Below are 16,630 nucleotides of genomic sequence, written 5' to 3'. Positions count from 1 at the left end.
GTGGAACGAAAAAGCAAAAAAAATGAAAAGGCGATGATTCTTTCGAGGAACCCGGGCCTTGAAGGCGAGATCCAAACTGAAGCGGGACGGTAATCCTGATTTGATGGGACTTTTTTTTTTTTTTTTTTATACCTCGAGAGAAAACTTAGGTGCCGTAACCGTGCGGTTTTCGATTGGTTCCGATGGGCCAAGAAAGCCGACCAGAGGAAAAATACGTCAATAAATATGTAGAGGATGAGGGACTGTTATTTGAACAGGAAAACGATCGCGCTGAAGGATATTAAAACAAAAGTTGCTCGCGCAAGCAAGAATGGCAGTATTTGACGTCGACTGCACGTGGGACGAAGGAAGGCCTCGAGCGATCGCTCGTTCCTGCCCAGCGAAAGAATGTCGCAGCTGTCTTCGGCTCATGTGATAATAAAATTTGCAAACCCCGTCATTGTGTTCCTCACGTGGGCAGAATACATCGACTCCAAATTGACGATGGCGCTAAGGGGAAATGATGCGATTTATCAGCCGCACGCCTCGCCGATTCATGCACGGGGCGCTCGTTTCATTTTGCGAGCGCAGGACGTTTGAACCAATGTAGATGAAGGAGCGGCGTGCATGTGAGGGGTTCATCCCAAACCTGGGCTCCGTTCAAGCTGCGACCGCTGTCGCGTCACAGAACGCTATTCATAAATGAAATAGCAGCGCAAACATCTTAGCCCAAGGCCACGCTCACGGAAAACTACGGCGCCGCAGCAGCTTTGTTCTGAGTTGCCCTGCTAAAAGGATGTCCTGGGAATCTAGAACATAATGGACGTTAAAATATTTGGTTATGTAATGAAAGCGAAGAACAAAAGCGCAGTGGGTGGTACAAAGACTTCAATTCTTCCAAAAGATTTCGATAATTACTCCGCGTTAAAGAAGTTTTGTCTGATTCATCCTCCGTGAATCTGTTTTATTTCACCGTTTAGCCTGACGCAATCCCTAAATCCTCCAACAGTGCATACATCTTTGTCGGAGGGAGGCTCTGAGTCTTTTACGGCCGAGGGCGATGTACTTCCAGGAAATTTTCCCCTGGAACGTTTCGAAGAAAATGAGGGATCGTTCACTTTGGAATACCTTTCTACCCGAGACGCACCCTGACGTTACGGCATAAAACTGCTCCTTATTTTGTATCTTCACAGCTTCTGGAAGTATGACCGGGGTTATGCTTGCTGAAAAATACATAAAATTCAGTTATTTGAGTGCACATATGCACACAGAACTGGATTGTTTTTTAGAGGGAGGGAGTGTCTTCAATATATCCCTCTGTTTCTAATGTCCTGTAACGCAGGTCATCTCAATACATCCTGTTCTAACTTTTAATGAAGTGATTTGTTTTTTATTTTAACATGGCTGCAAGCTGTACATATTTTCATGAAGTAACAGTATTGAATAAGCGCACTTTTAACACTTTATGCAATCAGGTTTTTCCTCCAGTAAAAAAGTTGTTTTTTTTCATCTCGTCTCCACCGCATAGAATTCTATGCGACCGATTACACTGCAAAATATAGTGACGATGACTTTTGGTACAGTAAGTCAGTCAATGTTTACCACAATTAAATGGGCTGAATGACAAAACGGTTGACAGGTTTGTATCCCCCGTTTAATAATTGTATTAATCATGAGACGGTTGTTTTATTATTTCAGCAGAATCTCATCGGATACACAGGGAAGGGTTTGTTTTTGGGCCTTGATAAGTGTTTTCTAGGGAGTCCTAAAAAAAACTCGCCTTAATCTAGATGTTTTTCTGTAAATACTTTGGCCTTGACTTGGTGTTGCAATATCCAAAACCAAACCAGAAATATGCGAGCATTCTTGTGCACAATTTTACAGAAATTCCTTGAAAATGTGGGACATCCACCCGAACTTGTAAGCTCAGTCACTTTGAATAATATTTACCTTCAGGAAGCGTGTTTATACGGCCGAGCAGGCCGTGTGGTCATGGAAACCGGCAATTATGCGCGCTGAAATGTCCGAGGGGAAATTCTGAAACGCCGGCCGCATTTTATTTCTGTTCATCTTACGGGAGTTCACGCTGACCTTAGAAAACAGTCACGCGTGCCAAGCGATATTTTCTTTGCTAGTTATTTTGCAGGTGCACACATCTGTCGGGGGTTTTGTCGACATCGGGCTTCTTTGGGGCGAAAGCGTCGAAATCAGCAGCGGAGACTCCCCCCGCGATTATTTCAAGCTGAACACGGAGCCACCCGACTGAGCGAGCGGCATTTACATCCGAGATGTTGCCACCTGAAGCTATTTACGACGGCCCTTCCCTCTTCCTTCTGCCCTGTAGTAACACCGTCCCACCCCCTGAACTTCAACGTGCGATCTTGTTGTCCGTCCAAACCTTCAACTACACCATGTGCTTCCAGCCAGCGGCTTGCGTAATGTTTGCCAGCGCTGACCGTGTGTTTGAGGGGCAGAAGTAGAAAGGGAGGGGAGAGGAGAGGCAGAAACCCTCCAGTCATAAGACGGTTGCCTCCTGAAAACAAACCTTACATGGATTCGAGCAAGACTCCCTTGTCAAACAGAACAGGCTCGAACGCCGCGGGACGAGGGATCGCGCCGGGGAAAAATCAATTCACAGAACGAATCATTGCTCTTTGACGGCTAAAGCGGATCCGCTCGGTGTTTTTCAGAATATGAATACTCATATCTCTGACACGCCTTCGCCCTCCGCTTCGCTCGTGTCCAAGTAGACGTCTTTCATCGTGCCACGTGGAATGGAGATGTCACATCTGTGGCATCTCACAATTAGCAGGTAGCTTTAGGGTGGAGTTCTTGGATTTCTTTCATTATCACAGTCATGAGGCAGCTTCTCCACCCGTGTATGAACGGCCTCCCAAACGTGCCACGCCTGACCGCCGCCCGCAGACGTTCTCCCACTCGGACCGGGCGCCGTTCATAAATCGTATCCGAATGATCGTTGTGAGATCGTACCGATCATCAATACGCTCAGTGTTGAAGTTAGGAATTCTGTAAAAATAACCTCACCTGAAGCCAGCGGGGAGATAACCTTCCCCACCGACACGTGCGTCGAGGCGCACAAAAATACCAACGCAAATCTGAGTTGTTTCTCTGGTCGGAGATGGGAACGTTTTTCCAAAACAACAAATAAATCATTAAAACGCCAATAATTCCTTCTGTCTCGTTCTAATGTCTAATATAGGCTCTCTATCGACTTTATATTCCCAGTCCACGCCATAACTTGTCCAGGGTAAACACCAGTAAACGCTTTATGGACATATGTTATGTCATGAATGGAACCGCTGGGCTTTGCACTTAGAGTCCCACTTTAACTCCCGCTGGAGACAATTTACTCTTTCATCCGTGATTGTAAAAGCAGTGTTGTGTCACACACACACACATCGTTCAGCGCAGTTAAATTTAAACATTCAGCGACAGGAAGAAGGCGAAAACACATTTTTGACCGGAGGGGGGCTCGATCTATAAAAAAAAAAAAAAACGAAACATCGCGTTCATGTCCCGCACATGTTGTATCACCCAGGTTAAAAACAATGTTTCTGCAGCAACGCATTCAGATATAAATATCTTATTTTCTTTCCCCATTCTCCAAAGGTCATATGATTATTTGACCCAATAGTCTGGAATGTGTTTGACTGAACAAATAAGTCTTATTTTGCTGTCCACAGTCAAAGGCGTTACATAAGTGGCAAAAAAGAATGGTGAGCGTATGAAATGCATCAGTCTTGACAATCGCTTCATGTTACTCCTTATTTATCCACGTTTGCACTTAAGAAGTCTAGACTTTTGCTCGGAACTTGTCTTTCGCTCCATTGCGTTGCGATTGCATGAGACTGCGGTGACTCACAGCAGATTTCTTTGACACCTATCTGGACAATCGACACGAGGAAGCTCATGTTTTGACAGCATCGTGTTTGACTGTTGATATTTTCTGTTGTGTTTCTGATAAACACAAAGATGCACGGGTTTCAGTGTGCATCTGCACGTCCTCCACGCTTCAAAAATTCAAAGAGGCGCAGAGGTGACATGTTGTTTATGAGGCGCCGGTTCCGGTCAAGTGAAAAGAGTTCATTTCATGGCTAGCGTTGCACAACTTGTTTGGCTGGTTTCTGTTTTTCTGTCCTGCCTGCCGGCTGCACAGGTCCAGTGTCCCTCCACCTCCAAAGCGGCTCTATCTGACACCAGCCCGGATGAGTACGTGCAGGTTCCTCCATGGCATCCCGTCATGGGGCCTCCAGAACACGGCGGAGTTCCATTTTGGTATCGACGCACTCATTTGTTCCCTCGTCACTGCCTCGGTATGACTTGAAACTGTATTTTTTGACCGAATGTCGTGTAAATACACTTTTTGTCGGAGAATTGCTTTTTTGGTTGCTCGTTGAAGGATATTTGAAACGGCTTATCTTGGAAAAGAGCTAAAGTGCGTCGTATTGAAACGGAATGGGACGCGGCCGCCGCGTCTGCTTCTAGAAAGCACATGATGCATCCCGTCTCTGACGTAGGTGGAGGGGGCGGGGCCAAATGGGAAGACGAGCCGGGAGGTTATAAAACCCCCTGTGCGCCACCTTCTTCGCCACCTTCCACGCACAAACTACCGGCGTTCCCCTCTCCCTCGACCGTCCTCTGCGGCTGTCTCAGCAGCGGGTCAAACGACGCCAACACTGGAGCTGTAAAATCAACAACGGGGTAAGTGAAATGTTTTTTTTTTCCGCTCTCTAATCTTTATCCATCCCGCTTAAGTGTGACATTGCGATACACGAGCCAAGCGGCTGCCATTGTTACCCGACGTTACATTAAATGTCTATACGGACGACTCGCGACCGAGTGAAGCAGCTAGCTTGATCTATTGTTAGCTTTTATGCGGCTGTTGTTTTACTAACACCGCTATAGTGCCTCTTATTGTTCAGAAAGCTTGGCACGTTTGCTTACTTATGTCTATTTTGTCAAACGAGGCTACTAGCATAACTTCGCTCGGAGCAGTCAGATAGCCGTGTCCAAGCTAGCTAGCTAGCAAGCTAGCTAACGCTACGTACGACGAGCTCTCTGCTTAACCTCAGCTAATGCACTGTTATTGACTACTGGCTTGGTGGTGGCGGCGGCGTTGGAAATATACTATTGTGATGGCCCTCTGTCAAGTTTTTAACGTCATATCGCCCTTCAGCGGTATTTTGCACATTCAGAAAAGAAGTGCTAACGGGAATGCGCCATATGCATTGTCAACAGGGCTCCCGTTTAAAGCGTCGCAGCAAGCTGACCAGCCGGAGCAGTGTGATCACTTGCTACTGTCTCTGAAACGGTTTGGTTTCGGAGAGGTGCAAATTGATAAATCTAGAACCACTGCCGACGCTGCCGCAAATCCTCCAAAAACAAAAAACCCAGCCCCAAATCGGACAAAATGGTGCAAAATAAAATTACCGAAGTCACTGGATTCCACCGCTCTTTCAAGGTGAGTTTGCTCTTTGTTTGGGAATTTTATATTGCTTTCAGTGAAGACCATGTGCTCGTTGTTTCACGCGTAAGGTCGCTGATAAATATAAACACATCAGTTTCCACCCCCCATCTTATGCCAGACATACCAGCTGCCTTCATACCACGTGAACGTGCAGCAAGCAGGGTATGAAAGTATCTGACAGCACTGGAGTATCTTGCAACAACTGCAGCACAGTAGTACTTTGGCGGACGCTGGCCTGCTTTGGCCGTTTGGGATCCGTCAATGATATTGTGAGACATCGGTTTATTTGCCGACGAGACCGTATTTATCCGATTAACGGGGGAGAGTTCTTTGCTGTGAAACTTTCTGCCTAACAGCCACTATATTTGCTCTGGATTTTAATGGGACAGGATTTGAAAGACGAATAAATTGTTTTATCTCACCCTCCAGTTTCTTAGCTGGATATGTTTGCATATCTAACAAGCTTATTTATCACCTCTCCAGGGCCAAAATCCATTTGAGTCAGACGACTTCACTAAGAATGGATCCCATCTTATTGATTCGACATTTAATTTTGATTCATCCCCAAGGCATGGTGGGTACTTGTGAAAGCTGTCACTCATCTCTTGCACGATTTTGAAGAGTGGTCATCCCATCCGTATTACCTCCGTTGTACCAGTAATGGGTGTTTCTCGCCTGCCTTTTTGTTTTTGGGATGGCAAGGCTGGTCTTGTTTGCTTTTCAGTCCGTCACAAGGTCATTAAAGTTGCATTTCTTCGATAGACATACCTTCAAGCCAGCCCATTGACATCCCTGACGCAAAGAAGAGAAACAAGAAGAAGAAGCGTTGCCGGGCAACTGACAGTTTCTCTGGGCGATTTGAAGGTGAAAGATATTTTCATTGATGTCGGGGAAAATGTGTTGGCTGAAGGATGCCTGCAGTCATTTGATTTTAACTGTATTGCACTGTGTGTTACAGATGTCTATAGACTGCAGGAAGAGGTGCTGGGAGAGGGCGCCTACGCCAGGGTGCAAACGTGCATAAACCTCATCACCAACAAAGAGTATGCCGTCAAGGTAAGACGTGCTCCTTTATGCTAACGGCACCTTCCCGTAGAGAGGTGGTTGTCTCGTCATGCTTATGTGCACCAGTATGGAGGACCGCGATAGGGCATGGAAATTGATCGAGCTTAAATGAGTCAAGGAAAGCTCTGCAGCTACATGCTGCTATATGGAAATGAGGGAGGCTGTTGGATAGGTGTCATTTTCTTATTTTGTCTGCTTATTGTTTTTTTTTTTGTGCCCGGTCAGGGTGAGTTTTAGTGCTTGAGCGAGTCTCCCCCCTCAGAACTCCTAAGAGCGGATGTGTTCAGGCTCCCTCGGTGTTGCGCTGCTGCTGCACTGATACAAGTCCCTGTTAATGGACACTCCCCCCGCTGATTTTTATTTTTTTTCCCAAGTCTGTTGGCCAATGGCAGAGCGGGGAGGGAGCCGTCCACCCATTCTCTCTCCTCCTATTGCTTACAGAGGATGCTTATAGTGAGAACACCATGTACTGCACACTGTGCCAAAACAAAACCCACACACAGGGAGGAAGGAGGGGTGCGGGTTGAGGGTTGTGACACTGGGTGTTTGCACAGCTTTGTTCTCCTTTTTGCTCAGCACAGTTTTCTTTTTCCTTTCGGTGCGGGTTGTGGACTTGTGAAGTCACACATTTTTGGAGAACTCTTGTTTTTGTTTGAGAAAATGTTGCTCAATTCCTCAAATTCCAGAAACCAAACATTGGTGGGGGAAAAAAGTTTTTGCTGAAACGTAAAACCCTGGCCGGGATTTCTTTGTCACGGTGCATTTTGCACCCTGAAGTCATTAGATCCTGAATAGCAACAACAAACAATATTACCGTTTTGTATTCTTTAAAATTCAAACCGTTCCCAAATGTCATTTCCTATTTCCATAACAAACCGAAGGGCATATTTGGCCATGTGACCGAGATGGTTTTGTTTACTCTCCTGCGACGTGTCTGCTCTGGGGGTGTAAGCCGTGACGTTGGGCAGTTTACAAGGGGTCGTCGGGTGTCGGAGGGGCTCATAGCGCTCCTGCCAGATGTCCTGTCTCTCCCCTCCCCCGCCAGACAGGGTGGCGAGTTGTATGTGTGGGCTTGTGTTGCAGTTACAACAAAAGCTTGGACACCAAGGGCAAGGAAAGGACTATGCGGAGAATCCTTCTCCGTTTGGTTCTTTTACAAATCCCTACCTTTGTGCGTATTTCACATGACTTTCGATCATCCTCGCTGACCTTATTTTGCTGCAGACAACAACAACCTTAAACATGGACGCCCCTCAATCTCATGTCTCCTTTGTCACATTGCCAATGTGTTTCTCACCCAAACATTCCCCCGTTTTTTTTTTTTTTTTACATGCTAAATCTGCTAATTTAATTATCAGACTGGGGGGGTTTGTGTTGGGATCAGGAGAAAGTGAGCTGATTGGGGCTGTTTGTGCTGCTGACACAGACTGGAACAGTGCAAGGGGCTTTGGTTTGCTCCGGGCCTCTTGTCTGTGCATTAATCCTTGACACACTGCAGCTCTGGCCCCACTGAGCTTCAATGGCTGCTATAATCCATCTACCAGGAAGAGAAACATGTACAGCCTCCCAAGCAGACAATAACTGACCAGGACTGGAAAATTCAGGCCTTTTGCGTTTGTGTCAGCAGTCTATCTTGTTCTCTTGGCAGAGAACTGTGCAGCTGGTGGCCCCTCGGAGGTTTAGATCCAGGGAGCACAAAGTTATATTTAGAGAGATTTTGTTGATGCTGTAAACAGTTTGGGATTAGCTCATTCGACATTTCAAAGGAACATGTATGCCTCCTTGAGAGCACCGAAGATTTGAAATGGATGACACATGAGTGTTAAATATAGCGATGCTGTGACTCGTTTGTTTTTTTTTTTTCTGTCATGCCTCTAACGGTGGCAGTTAGTGAGGCATTTACTGTTGAAAGTAGGTTACACTATCTTTGCAACCGCGCCACGGGTTGGTAGAAGCGCTTTACACCGGGAAACGTGCCGGTATGAAAAAGGTCATAGAGACCTCTGTATGGAATATATAAACTTCATTACAGATGTTTGTGGGTGCAGAAAGGGAGAACAAGCAGGCGGTTTGCCCCGAAATATTTAATTACTGGCCTAGTGAGATACTTGTGGTTAAGAGTCGATTTTATTTTTTCTTCAGATAATTGAGAAAAGACCCGGTCACAGTCGAAGCCGCGTCTTCCGTGAGGTGGAAATGCTCTATCAGTGCCAGGGACACAGGTAATGGCCGTCTCTCAGGACTCTAAACCCAATCAAGAAATAAATGAATGTATGGAGGCCACTAAAAACTGCATCTTTTACACGTTCCTCCAAACATTTGAGTCCTATAGATGCCTTTTTTTTTTTTGTTTTGTGTAGTAACATACTGGAACTGGTGGAGTTCTTTGAAGAGGAAGACAAGTTCTACCTGGTGTTTGAAAAGCTCAGAGGAGGTTAGTGAGTGTTTTAGGATGCCGGTATCCTATTCTAGCATGTAAACATTTGTCAACTGCATTTACTGGGGTTATAGTCCAAGCTCAATTTTTTTATTTCTTTTTGATTCTGTTGAAATGCATCTTTGCTACACTCTAGTGCACAGCTAATGTAGTCATCTCCTCTTCGATCAGGGTCAATTTTGGCACACATTCACAAGAGACAACACTTCGGTGAGCAGGAAGCAAGTGTTGTTGTGCAGGACATTGCCAGTGCTTTGGATTTCCTGCATAACAAGGGTAAGACCGCTCCCACAAAGACCGGATTTTATTGCAGTTTGTAAAAGACGTGCATCCAGTAAGGGTGGATCTGTCCTGTGAAATGGGATTCAATTCTGTAAATAAAAGTCAGAACACTTGTTTCCTTAGCCCATAATGAAATTTGTAGCTATGATCCCGTCCCTTTGTCCAGACAGGGACGTCACAAGTCACCAGTTGGCTTGCAATTTAGTTTTGATGCCAATAGGAAAGTTTCACTTGAGTGCACATGCATTTCCGACTGACAAAGAAACCTATTCCTGTTTGTGTTTCCAGGAATGGCGCACAGAGACCTGAAACCTGAAAACATTCTCTGTGAAAGTGCAGACAAGGTAGGTCTACCTAAAACATTTAAAAGCTCGGTTTGTGAGGGGAATTAACAAGCTTGAAAACTGTGATTGTTTCCGATCGCTCTTCATCTCTGTAACAATGTGGACAAGGAGAGCTCAATACATAGCCTGTGTGTTTGCACATTATTCAATGGGTTAAAGAAACTCCAGCCGTGGTTCTGAAGATTTATCTCTGTGGCAGATTTCTCCTGTCAAGATCTGTGACTTTGACTTGGGCAGCGGGATCAAACTCAACAGCGACAGCTCGCCCATCTCCACCCCGGAGCTCCTGACCCCGGTAAGTTAAAACAAACACTATGCTAGAAAGGAGGACGCTCGAAGGTTACCTTTAAATATGCGCCCCCCCCCCCCCTTTTGTGTATAAACAGGCTGCTTGGGGCTGTAAAACTGTCTTTATCAAGTCGACCTGGCTTTTGATTGGGCAATCCCAGATGGCGTTAGTCAGGGGGCGTTCGCTGATTACCAGAGAATGTTTGGCAAGTTTTTCTGTATTGCTTCCTAAACGTCCCTCACTGGCAGTTTTCGTGCTCCTTATCAGGACCGGTATCAGTGAAGCCAGGATAGATATCTCCCAGTTTAATGTCCACGGACTGTTTATCGCTCGCTAACGCCGAGGCGCATGGGTTTGAGGTTCTGATTGTTTAACCCCGTGTTATCGTCACAACATTCGAATAGCTCCGAGTAGCGCTGAGAAAAGGCGGGATGCACCCGGTGCCAAAGAGCAAGGGTGAAGCTCGGCATAGCCTCCGCCGTGCGTGTCAACACGTGCGCTGTGTTGTCTGCGTGGCCGGGTAGATGAGCCCGAGCAGGTGAAGGCTGGAGATTTAGTCTTTAGGAATGTAGCGTGGGGGGTTTCTGCGCTGGTAACTTCATCTTCTCTAGCAGAACCAGAGGAGGGAGAGATCCCAGGGTTACTTAAGAAGCACTTGTAGAGGCCAGTCAGCCTCACCAAGTCAATCCATGCGAAATGTTCATGTAGAATCCCATCATCCTTGTTCAACGTGCATTCTATCCATTGCTTGGTGGGGGTTTGCGGTTTGACGCGACCCTGAACCGAATCCCGGCTTCAAGCCTTAAATCCTCACTCTTAATTTGTGCGCAGAATTTCAGATGGAATCCGAGTTTAATGTCAGTGGAAAACTGATGCCAGGGGTCAGAACGCCGCGTGGTTTCCTCGGAATGTAATGAAATCGGGAACACATTGTGACACTCAGAAGGCCATATCCTGTGGCACGAGGAATTGTTAAAAAAGAAAACACCACGTGAACTCTTGCTTATTTCCCTTTTTCTTTTTTCTCCCCCTCCCTTTGGTATGGGAGAGGAAAAACATCCACCCTCCAGCTGCTGGTAGTCTCTGCCGAGCGGCCCCTTCCACGCTAGTGCTGCTCTGCATTTTCTTTATGTTTGTTGTACAAAGGATATGCAGAAGGTTTGTTCTAGAAATGCTGGTCCCCCCAGCTCCCGCCCCGGCCCCGTACCCAGCAACTGCCACGCCATTGGCTCGGCGGGTAGGAGGGGGAGGATAGCTGGGTGGGACCGATCTCCGCTCTAGTCATGCGCAGTAGCTTGTTTTTCGTCGCCTTGATCAGAGGAACAATGTTATCTCATTTTCATCTGGCTATCGGCACTCGCGCCGCTCCTCTCCTCCGCCGCATTCCTGCCGTCGCTCCATATCATCTGCTTTTTGATTTATTACCGGCCGTCTTCGTCTCTCCGCACGTGTTTAATCAAACGATCGGTTGTAAAATGCAAAAAAAACAAAACAACCAAAACACAATGGTAAATCCTCTCACAGATTTTGCGGTTTTTAAATGAGAACGAGAAAAATGTGTAAGGCGAGAGCGACTTCTCTAGGAAAATGCTATTTTTGCATACTTAGAACTCTGCACAAGTGGCTGCCTGTCAGCTCGCCATAAATGAAATCCTGACCGCTCAAATGTCAAAGCTCATGAGTGTAAGAAGGTTTATAGCGGCCGCGTGCCGATTTTAAAACAAATTTAAGGAACGGCGACCGTTTCCGGTGCCGCCGCATGATGACGAGCCGGTCTTTTTCCCTTTTAATCCTATTCGGATAATCCTGCGGTTTGCAAACAGCGGAGGTGTGTGTCATTAGTGGCGTCACAGTATGGTCTGATAGTCACATGGTTTCAGGAAAGCCCCGGGTTGCGGCGCTAACAAATCCTTGAACGGCAGCTGATTAGCAGCTATCTGCAGCGTACAGGAGGGTTTGAGGAGGCAGCGTCTGATGTAACCGTAGAGGGCGTTTGCAGCAGCAAAACAAAAGGAACCAATGGGCTAAATATGAGCCTGTATCAGAGCCAATGACTTTACGGCCCCTCTTTTCTTATCAGTTGGCAGCTGCAGCCACCGGCTATCTTGAGGGTAAACTTGTCTCTGGAAGTGTTTTGGTGACGCGCTTTTTATTTTTCAATTCAAGACGGCCGTATTAATAGTATGTGCAAATGTAGGTCACCTTCATTGGCGAGTGAGCTCGTCATCTGCGTTTGCCCCGGATCCTTCGTGGCGTCTGGCAGGGCGGCCGGTCCAGAGTGGATGTCGGTGGAAACGCGGGGGTTGGGACTTTCTCCCAGACGGACGCAGTTTTGTCTGAGATGAGATTCCTGTGCTGCAAATTTCATTACATAAGGACACAGAAGGGTGGAGGAGGAGTTTGTAGACAGCGCAGTTGTCGTGCCGGGATACAATAAGACCTGCTGGCCTTCAGACGGAAGGAAGGCTAAAGGCCGTAGGGGTACGAGACCAGTACGAGACGGGTCCCAGCCGGACGCTAAATACCAAACAATTCACTGGACTAAAGCTTGTTAACCCTTGGAGGAATTGATGTTTGTCAGGCCTCAATCGCAAAAGACTATCTCTCTTTAAACGTGGGTTTTTGTTTATGAACGCTCAGTCCTTTCGGTCAGCAGCAGGGTCTTGCCATAAATAATTGTCCCGCTGAACTCCCGACCCGCTCCGGTTTTCCGTCAGAGACGCATTAAAACAGAATTGCGTTTGTGCTCCGGAGTTATGTAACGTGCAGGGGCTCAGCCCAGTCCCGGGCTCTGCGGGACAGCCAATCCTCTTTTACCGGCTGAGGGTTTGGCCCAATTTTCCGAGCTACATAACAAGGCGGTGTCGGGGCCGGGCCCGCCTTCGCCCTCTGGCCGTTTAGCGCAGCCGGGCGGTCGGAGCAGCGAGTCACGGCAGCCGCGTACCGGCACCATCCGGCCCGGCTCCTGCTCGGCCCTCCTTGCCCGGGTCTGCGACGCTGAAGCGCTCTTTGGCTTTGCATTAGTGCTTTGGAGAGAAGCTGCTGCCTTTTGAAAGGGCCAACGTCCACAGATAAGCGTGTGACCGTCACGTGGCCGCCCAGCCCACGGCTACGACCCAACGCTTGCAACAGCGAGACATCGGACGAACGCGGAAATGTTTACCCCGAGCAACAAAGAGATGCTTTCTCACTTACGGTGCTTCTTTTGGTTTCCGCCTCAGCTTCTAAACTCTGACTCGTTCTCTCCGTTCAGTGCGGCTCCGCGGAGTACATGGCGCCCGAGGTGGTCGAGGCCTTCAGCGAGGAGGCCACCATTTACGACAAGCGCTGTGACCTGTGGAGCCTGGGAGTCATCCTGTACATCATGTTGAGCGGCTACCCGCCGTTCGTGGGCCGCTGTGGCGGTGACTGTGGCTGGGAGTTGGGGGAGCCCTGCCACACGTGCCAGGTACGACGCACCTCCGCTACCACCTCTTTTCCCCTCAACCAAAACTTGTAGCTAAACGAGATCCCGTGTCCCCGCTCGGCTCCAGAACACTCTGTTCGAGAGCATCCAGGAAGGAAAGTACGAGTTTCCAGAGAAAGACTGGGCTCACATCTCCGCAAGTGCCAAAGACCTTATATCCAAACTTCTGGTCCGTGACGCCAAAAATCGCCTTAGTGCCAGCCAGGTGCTGCAGCACCCCTGGGTGCAGGGGGTGAGTTCACGTTCGACGAGCGCCTTCCGGAAACACTTGCAGCTCCAAGCCTTCTTCATTTTGAAATGTCTTTTTTTTTGTTTTGTTTTTCAGGGTGCGTCTGACACGTTGCCAATGTCTATCTTGCTACAAAGGTGAGGAGACGATGACATCTTTGGACTCTTTCATGTTTTTTTTATTTTTTTTATTACCTGGTTAAATTTGCCATGTTTTGTCTCCTGAACACCAGAACCAGCAACGCCAGGGACCTGACCTTCTTTGCTGACAAAGCCATGGCCGTGAACCGGCAGCTGGCGGAACGGGACGGCATGGAAGAGCAGCAGCAGCAGCAGGACGCCCCCTTTCTGGTCACCGCCGCCGGATCCTCCATGCGACTCTCTCCTCCTTCCGACTCCCAGCTGGCCAGGCGACGGCAGCGAAGCAGCCAACCCAAGGGGGGACCCGTCTCTGCCGCCGAGCTCCGCCAGCTTCTGGCCCCTCTGGTTATCGTGGGAGACTGTGCCTGAACTTTGTCGACCTCGACCTCCGACCTTCCGTTAAAATTGAAGTCCTGATTTAAGCTTGTCATGAACTCTCCCTCCCCAGTTCAGGCCCCTCCCTGCCTAAGCTGGCCTTGGTTCCTCAGCCATTCAGGCTTCTTTGCCTTGCTGTAAAGGGAGATCCTGCTTGCAGCTCTTCCTCTAAATGCCTTCTGATCTTCTGCAGCACTTCTGAAGCACATCAGGCCGGGGCCTGCAAATAGCACGTCCAGGTTTTTGTTTTGTTTTTCTCCGGGGAGGGGGGGGGTGATATGGGAAAGAGAGAGAGAGAGAGAGAGAGAGAGAAGTATTTTCTAAGTTATGTTCTTTTTTTTCATACAACTCAGTTCAGAAGAAATCCGAACACTTCGAAACTAAGCTCAGACACCAAAGGACAACCTGTTGTGCTGCTCCCACGTAACAACTGGATCCACTGTGAATTAAGTTATCTGGAATGTTCTTTTTGCCTGTATGTATACGCATGAATCGTCCATCTGCAGATACGTACAAGCTTATGCAATATGCCATGGGATGGCTGTTCCTGTTTAGAAGGGATTCAGTGAAGGGGTTGGAAGGGCTGGAGGCCAATGCTGTCTGTGCCTGGTGCGGTCTGATCTGTGGCTGGGACATCAACCATACTTTATTATTTTGGGATGGGCGGGCGGGCGGGTGGGTCTCCATCTAATACATTTCTGGAAACTGAGCCTCTTATCGTTGCTGGAGTCGCAAAAAAAAAAAAACAAATCCACAAAAAACAACTTTTCAGATGAGCGGCCATGTAAAATGGCTTCAAGGAACTAAAGTTTATCCATGCGCCGATTGATTTCCTATCGTATTGATAGAAATTCCAGTCCAATATGGGTCTATTTGACGTCAAAGAGTATTGTAGCACGTTGATATGATGATGAGCGTCCAGCCCAGACTAAGACTGGCTCAGTTTGTCCTGAGGATTGTTGTTTTGTGCTGCGGGCAGGTGATGTTCAACGGCCACACAAGTGAGATGGTTCAGTGTCTATCAATGTAAATGGTTCATGTTCTTTGTCACATGCAGCACTTGTGATTCTTTTTTTTTTTTTTTTTTTTTTACAAATTTTGTATCTTTCACCTTTAATATTTTGGCAGTAAAGATTAGACATCCCTGTCACAGGGTTTGAAAAGCACATTTTGGCCAAAGTGACCCGAGTGTCATTTGTTGACTTAATACACTTATTTGGGCCTTTTTTTTTCTCCAAGGGTTTATCATTGTGTTTTTGATGAGGTCCCTTTCAAAACAATTACATTACAATTCTTCTCACAAAAATATAAAAAAGATAAAAAAAAGGAAAACATTCCTCAAAAAAAGAACAAAAAAAAAAAGTCTTCCACAGATGTGTAGCTGTTTTAAGTTTACCTTATTTTTTCATGTTTGAAAACTCCATGTCAATGTGCCACACTGATTTTCTTTTTTATTTTTGTTATTTTCGTAAGGCTGTCAATAAGCTTTTCTACATGGTGATTATCATGGAGGTGCTGTCGAGTTCAGGTGAAACACAGGATGTTCTCCTTTTTTTTTTTTTTTCCTATTTTAATGTTTTGTGTTTTTATGATGTCCGGTGAGGTGGCGAACGTTTTAGTTGAGCTGGAGCGTTCATGCCCAGCAAAGGGTTTTGTTTTTTGTTTTTTTTTTCTTCCATGTTCCATAAGTTTGCGATGATGTTTTTTGTTCTTGTGTTCAGACTAAGGTAAAAGCTCTTTCTGAGACTGAGGGATAGTGTGCTGGTGATAAGGTCTCACAACATTAGCCATTTCACCAAAGAGGGGTAATATCATGAAATTTAACATTAATCATGAGTCGCACGTAGCGGTGAGAAGTTTGGACGATCCCGTGACGGTCCGCGTCCTGTTGCCAGCGCCGCAGTAACGGTACTCTGGAAGTGGTTCCCTCGGATCCATAATGCTGATAATAGGACACTGTAATAGTTAAAAAACTTCCTACAGATGCATCGTTATGGGGTTTATGTCTTATAATAAGACTTACTTGAATTTGTGTATGCAGCTGTTTCTTCTCCATTTGGGAAACTATTTTGCTAAATCTAAAAGCGTTCGCTGATGATCAAAGCAATCTTGGGGTTTTTGAAAACACCTAATACAGTTCAGTATTCTGCCTTTTTCTCCTCTTTTCAACATCCGACGAGTCGGTCCATACTGTTGTTATGGGAAGATATTGTGGCGCGGCGCTGCGCGGCGCGGCGCACCCCGTGCTGTGGAAGAAGCGCAAACGGTGAAGTAAGAGCGTTCTCTGTCATGACCATTTCTACGTTTTGTCAAACGACAGTTTGGACTGCCTTTGACGGGGGAAAGTGATATCTTTTTCTTTTTGTATTCATGTCGTTTTGAAGTTAAAAGGTGTTTATTCAAGTAAATCATTCGAAAGGACGGTCCCATCCGCAGCCCCACAATTTGAATGTAGCTCACAGACAAAGCATTTACAATCCAGAAAAACCGATCAGATGTTTTGGGAGTCTCTTATGAACGCCGAACGGGGCACTAC

General features: G+C 46.9%; 1 protein-coding gene across 1 annotated transcript; it reads left to right on the top strand.

Moving 5' to 3' along the window:
* Positions 1-4,565: 4,565 nt before the first annotated feature.
* Positions 4,566-14,844, top strand: mknk2b (MAPK interacting serine/threonine kinase 2b). The gene is made up of 14 exons (XM_086161944.1): positions 4,566-4,701; positions 5,239-5,461; positions 5,951-6,041; positions 6,230-6,331; positions 6,426-6,523; positions 8,675-8,754; positions 8,893-8,966; positions 9,141-9,245; positions 9,540-9,595; positions 9,795-9,890; positions 13,138-13,332; positions 13,418-13,582; positions 13,676-13,716; positions 13,812-14,844. The coding sequence occupies exons 2-14, from the start codon at positions 5,411-5,413 to the stop codon at positions 14,086-14,088; spliced, it is 1,431 nt and encodes a 476-aa protein (XP_086018070.1). The 5' UTR covers positions 4,566-4,701; positions 5,239-5,410; the 3' UTR covers positions 14,089-14,844.
* The last annotated feature ends 1,786 nt before the right edge of the window (positions 14,845-16,630 follow it).

Source organism: Fistularia commersonii, chromosome 16, assembly GCF_037954325.1.
Source record: "Fistularia commersonii isolate RoL2024-O1a breed Wild chromosome 16, RoL_Fcom_v1.0, whole genome shotgun sequence".
Classification (NCBI taxonomy): Eukaryota; Metazoa; Chordata; class Actinopteri; order Syngnathiformes; family Fistulariidae; genus Fistularia; species Fistularia commersonii.
Note: the sequence above shows the minus strand (reverse complement) of the source record. Positions and strands in the feature narration are given on the sequence as shown.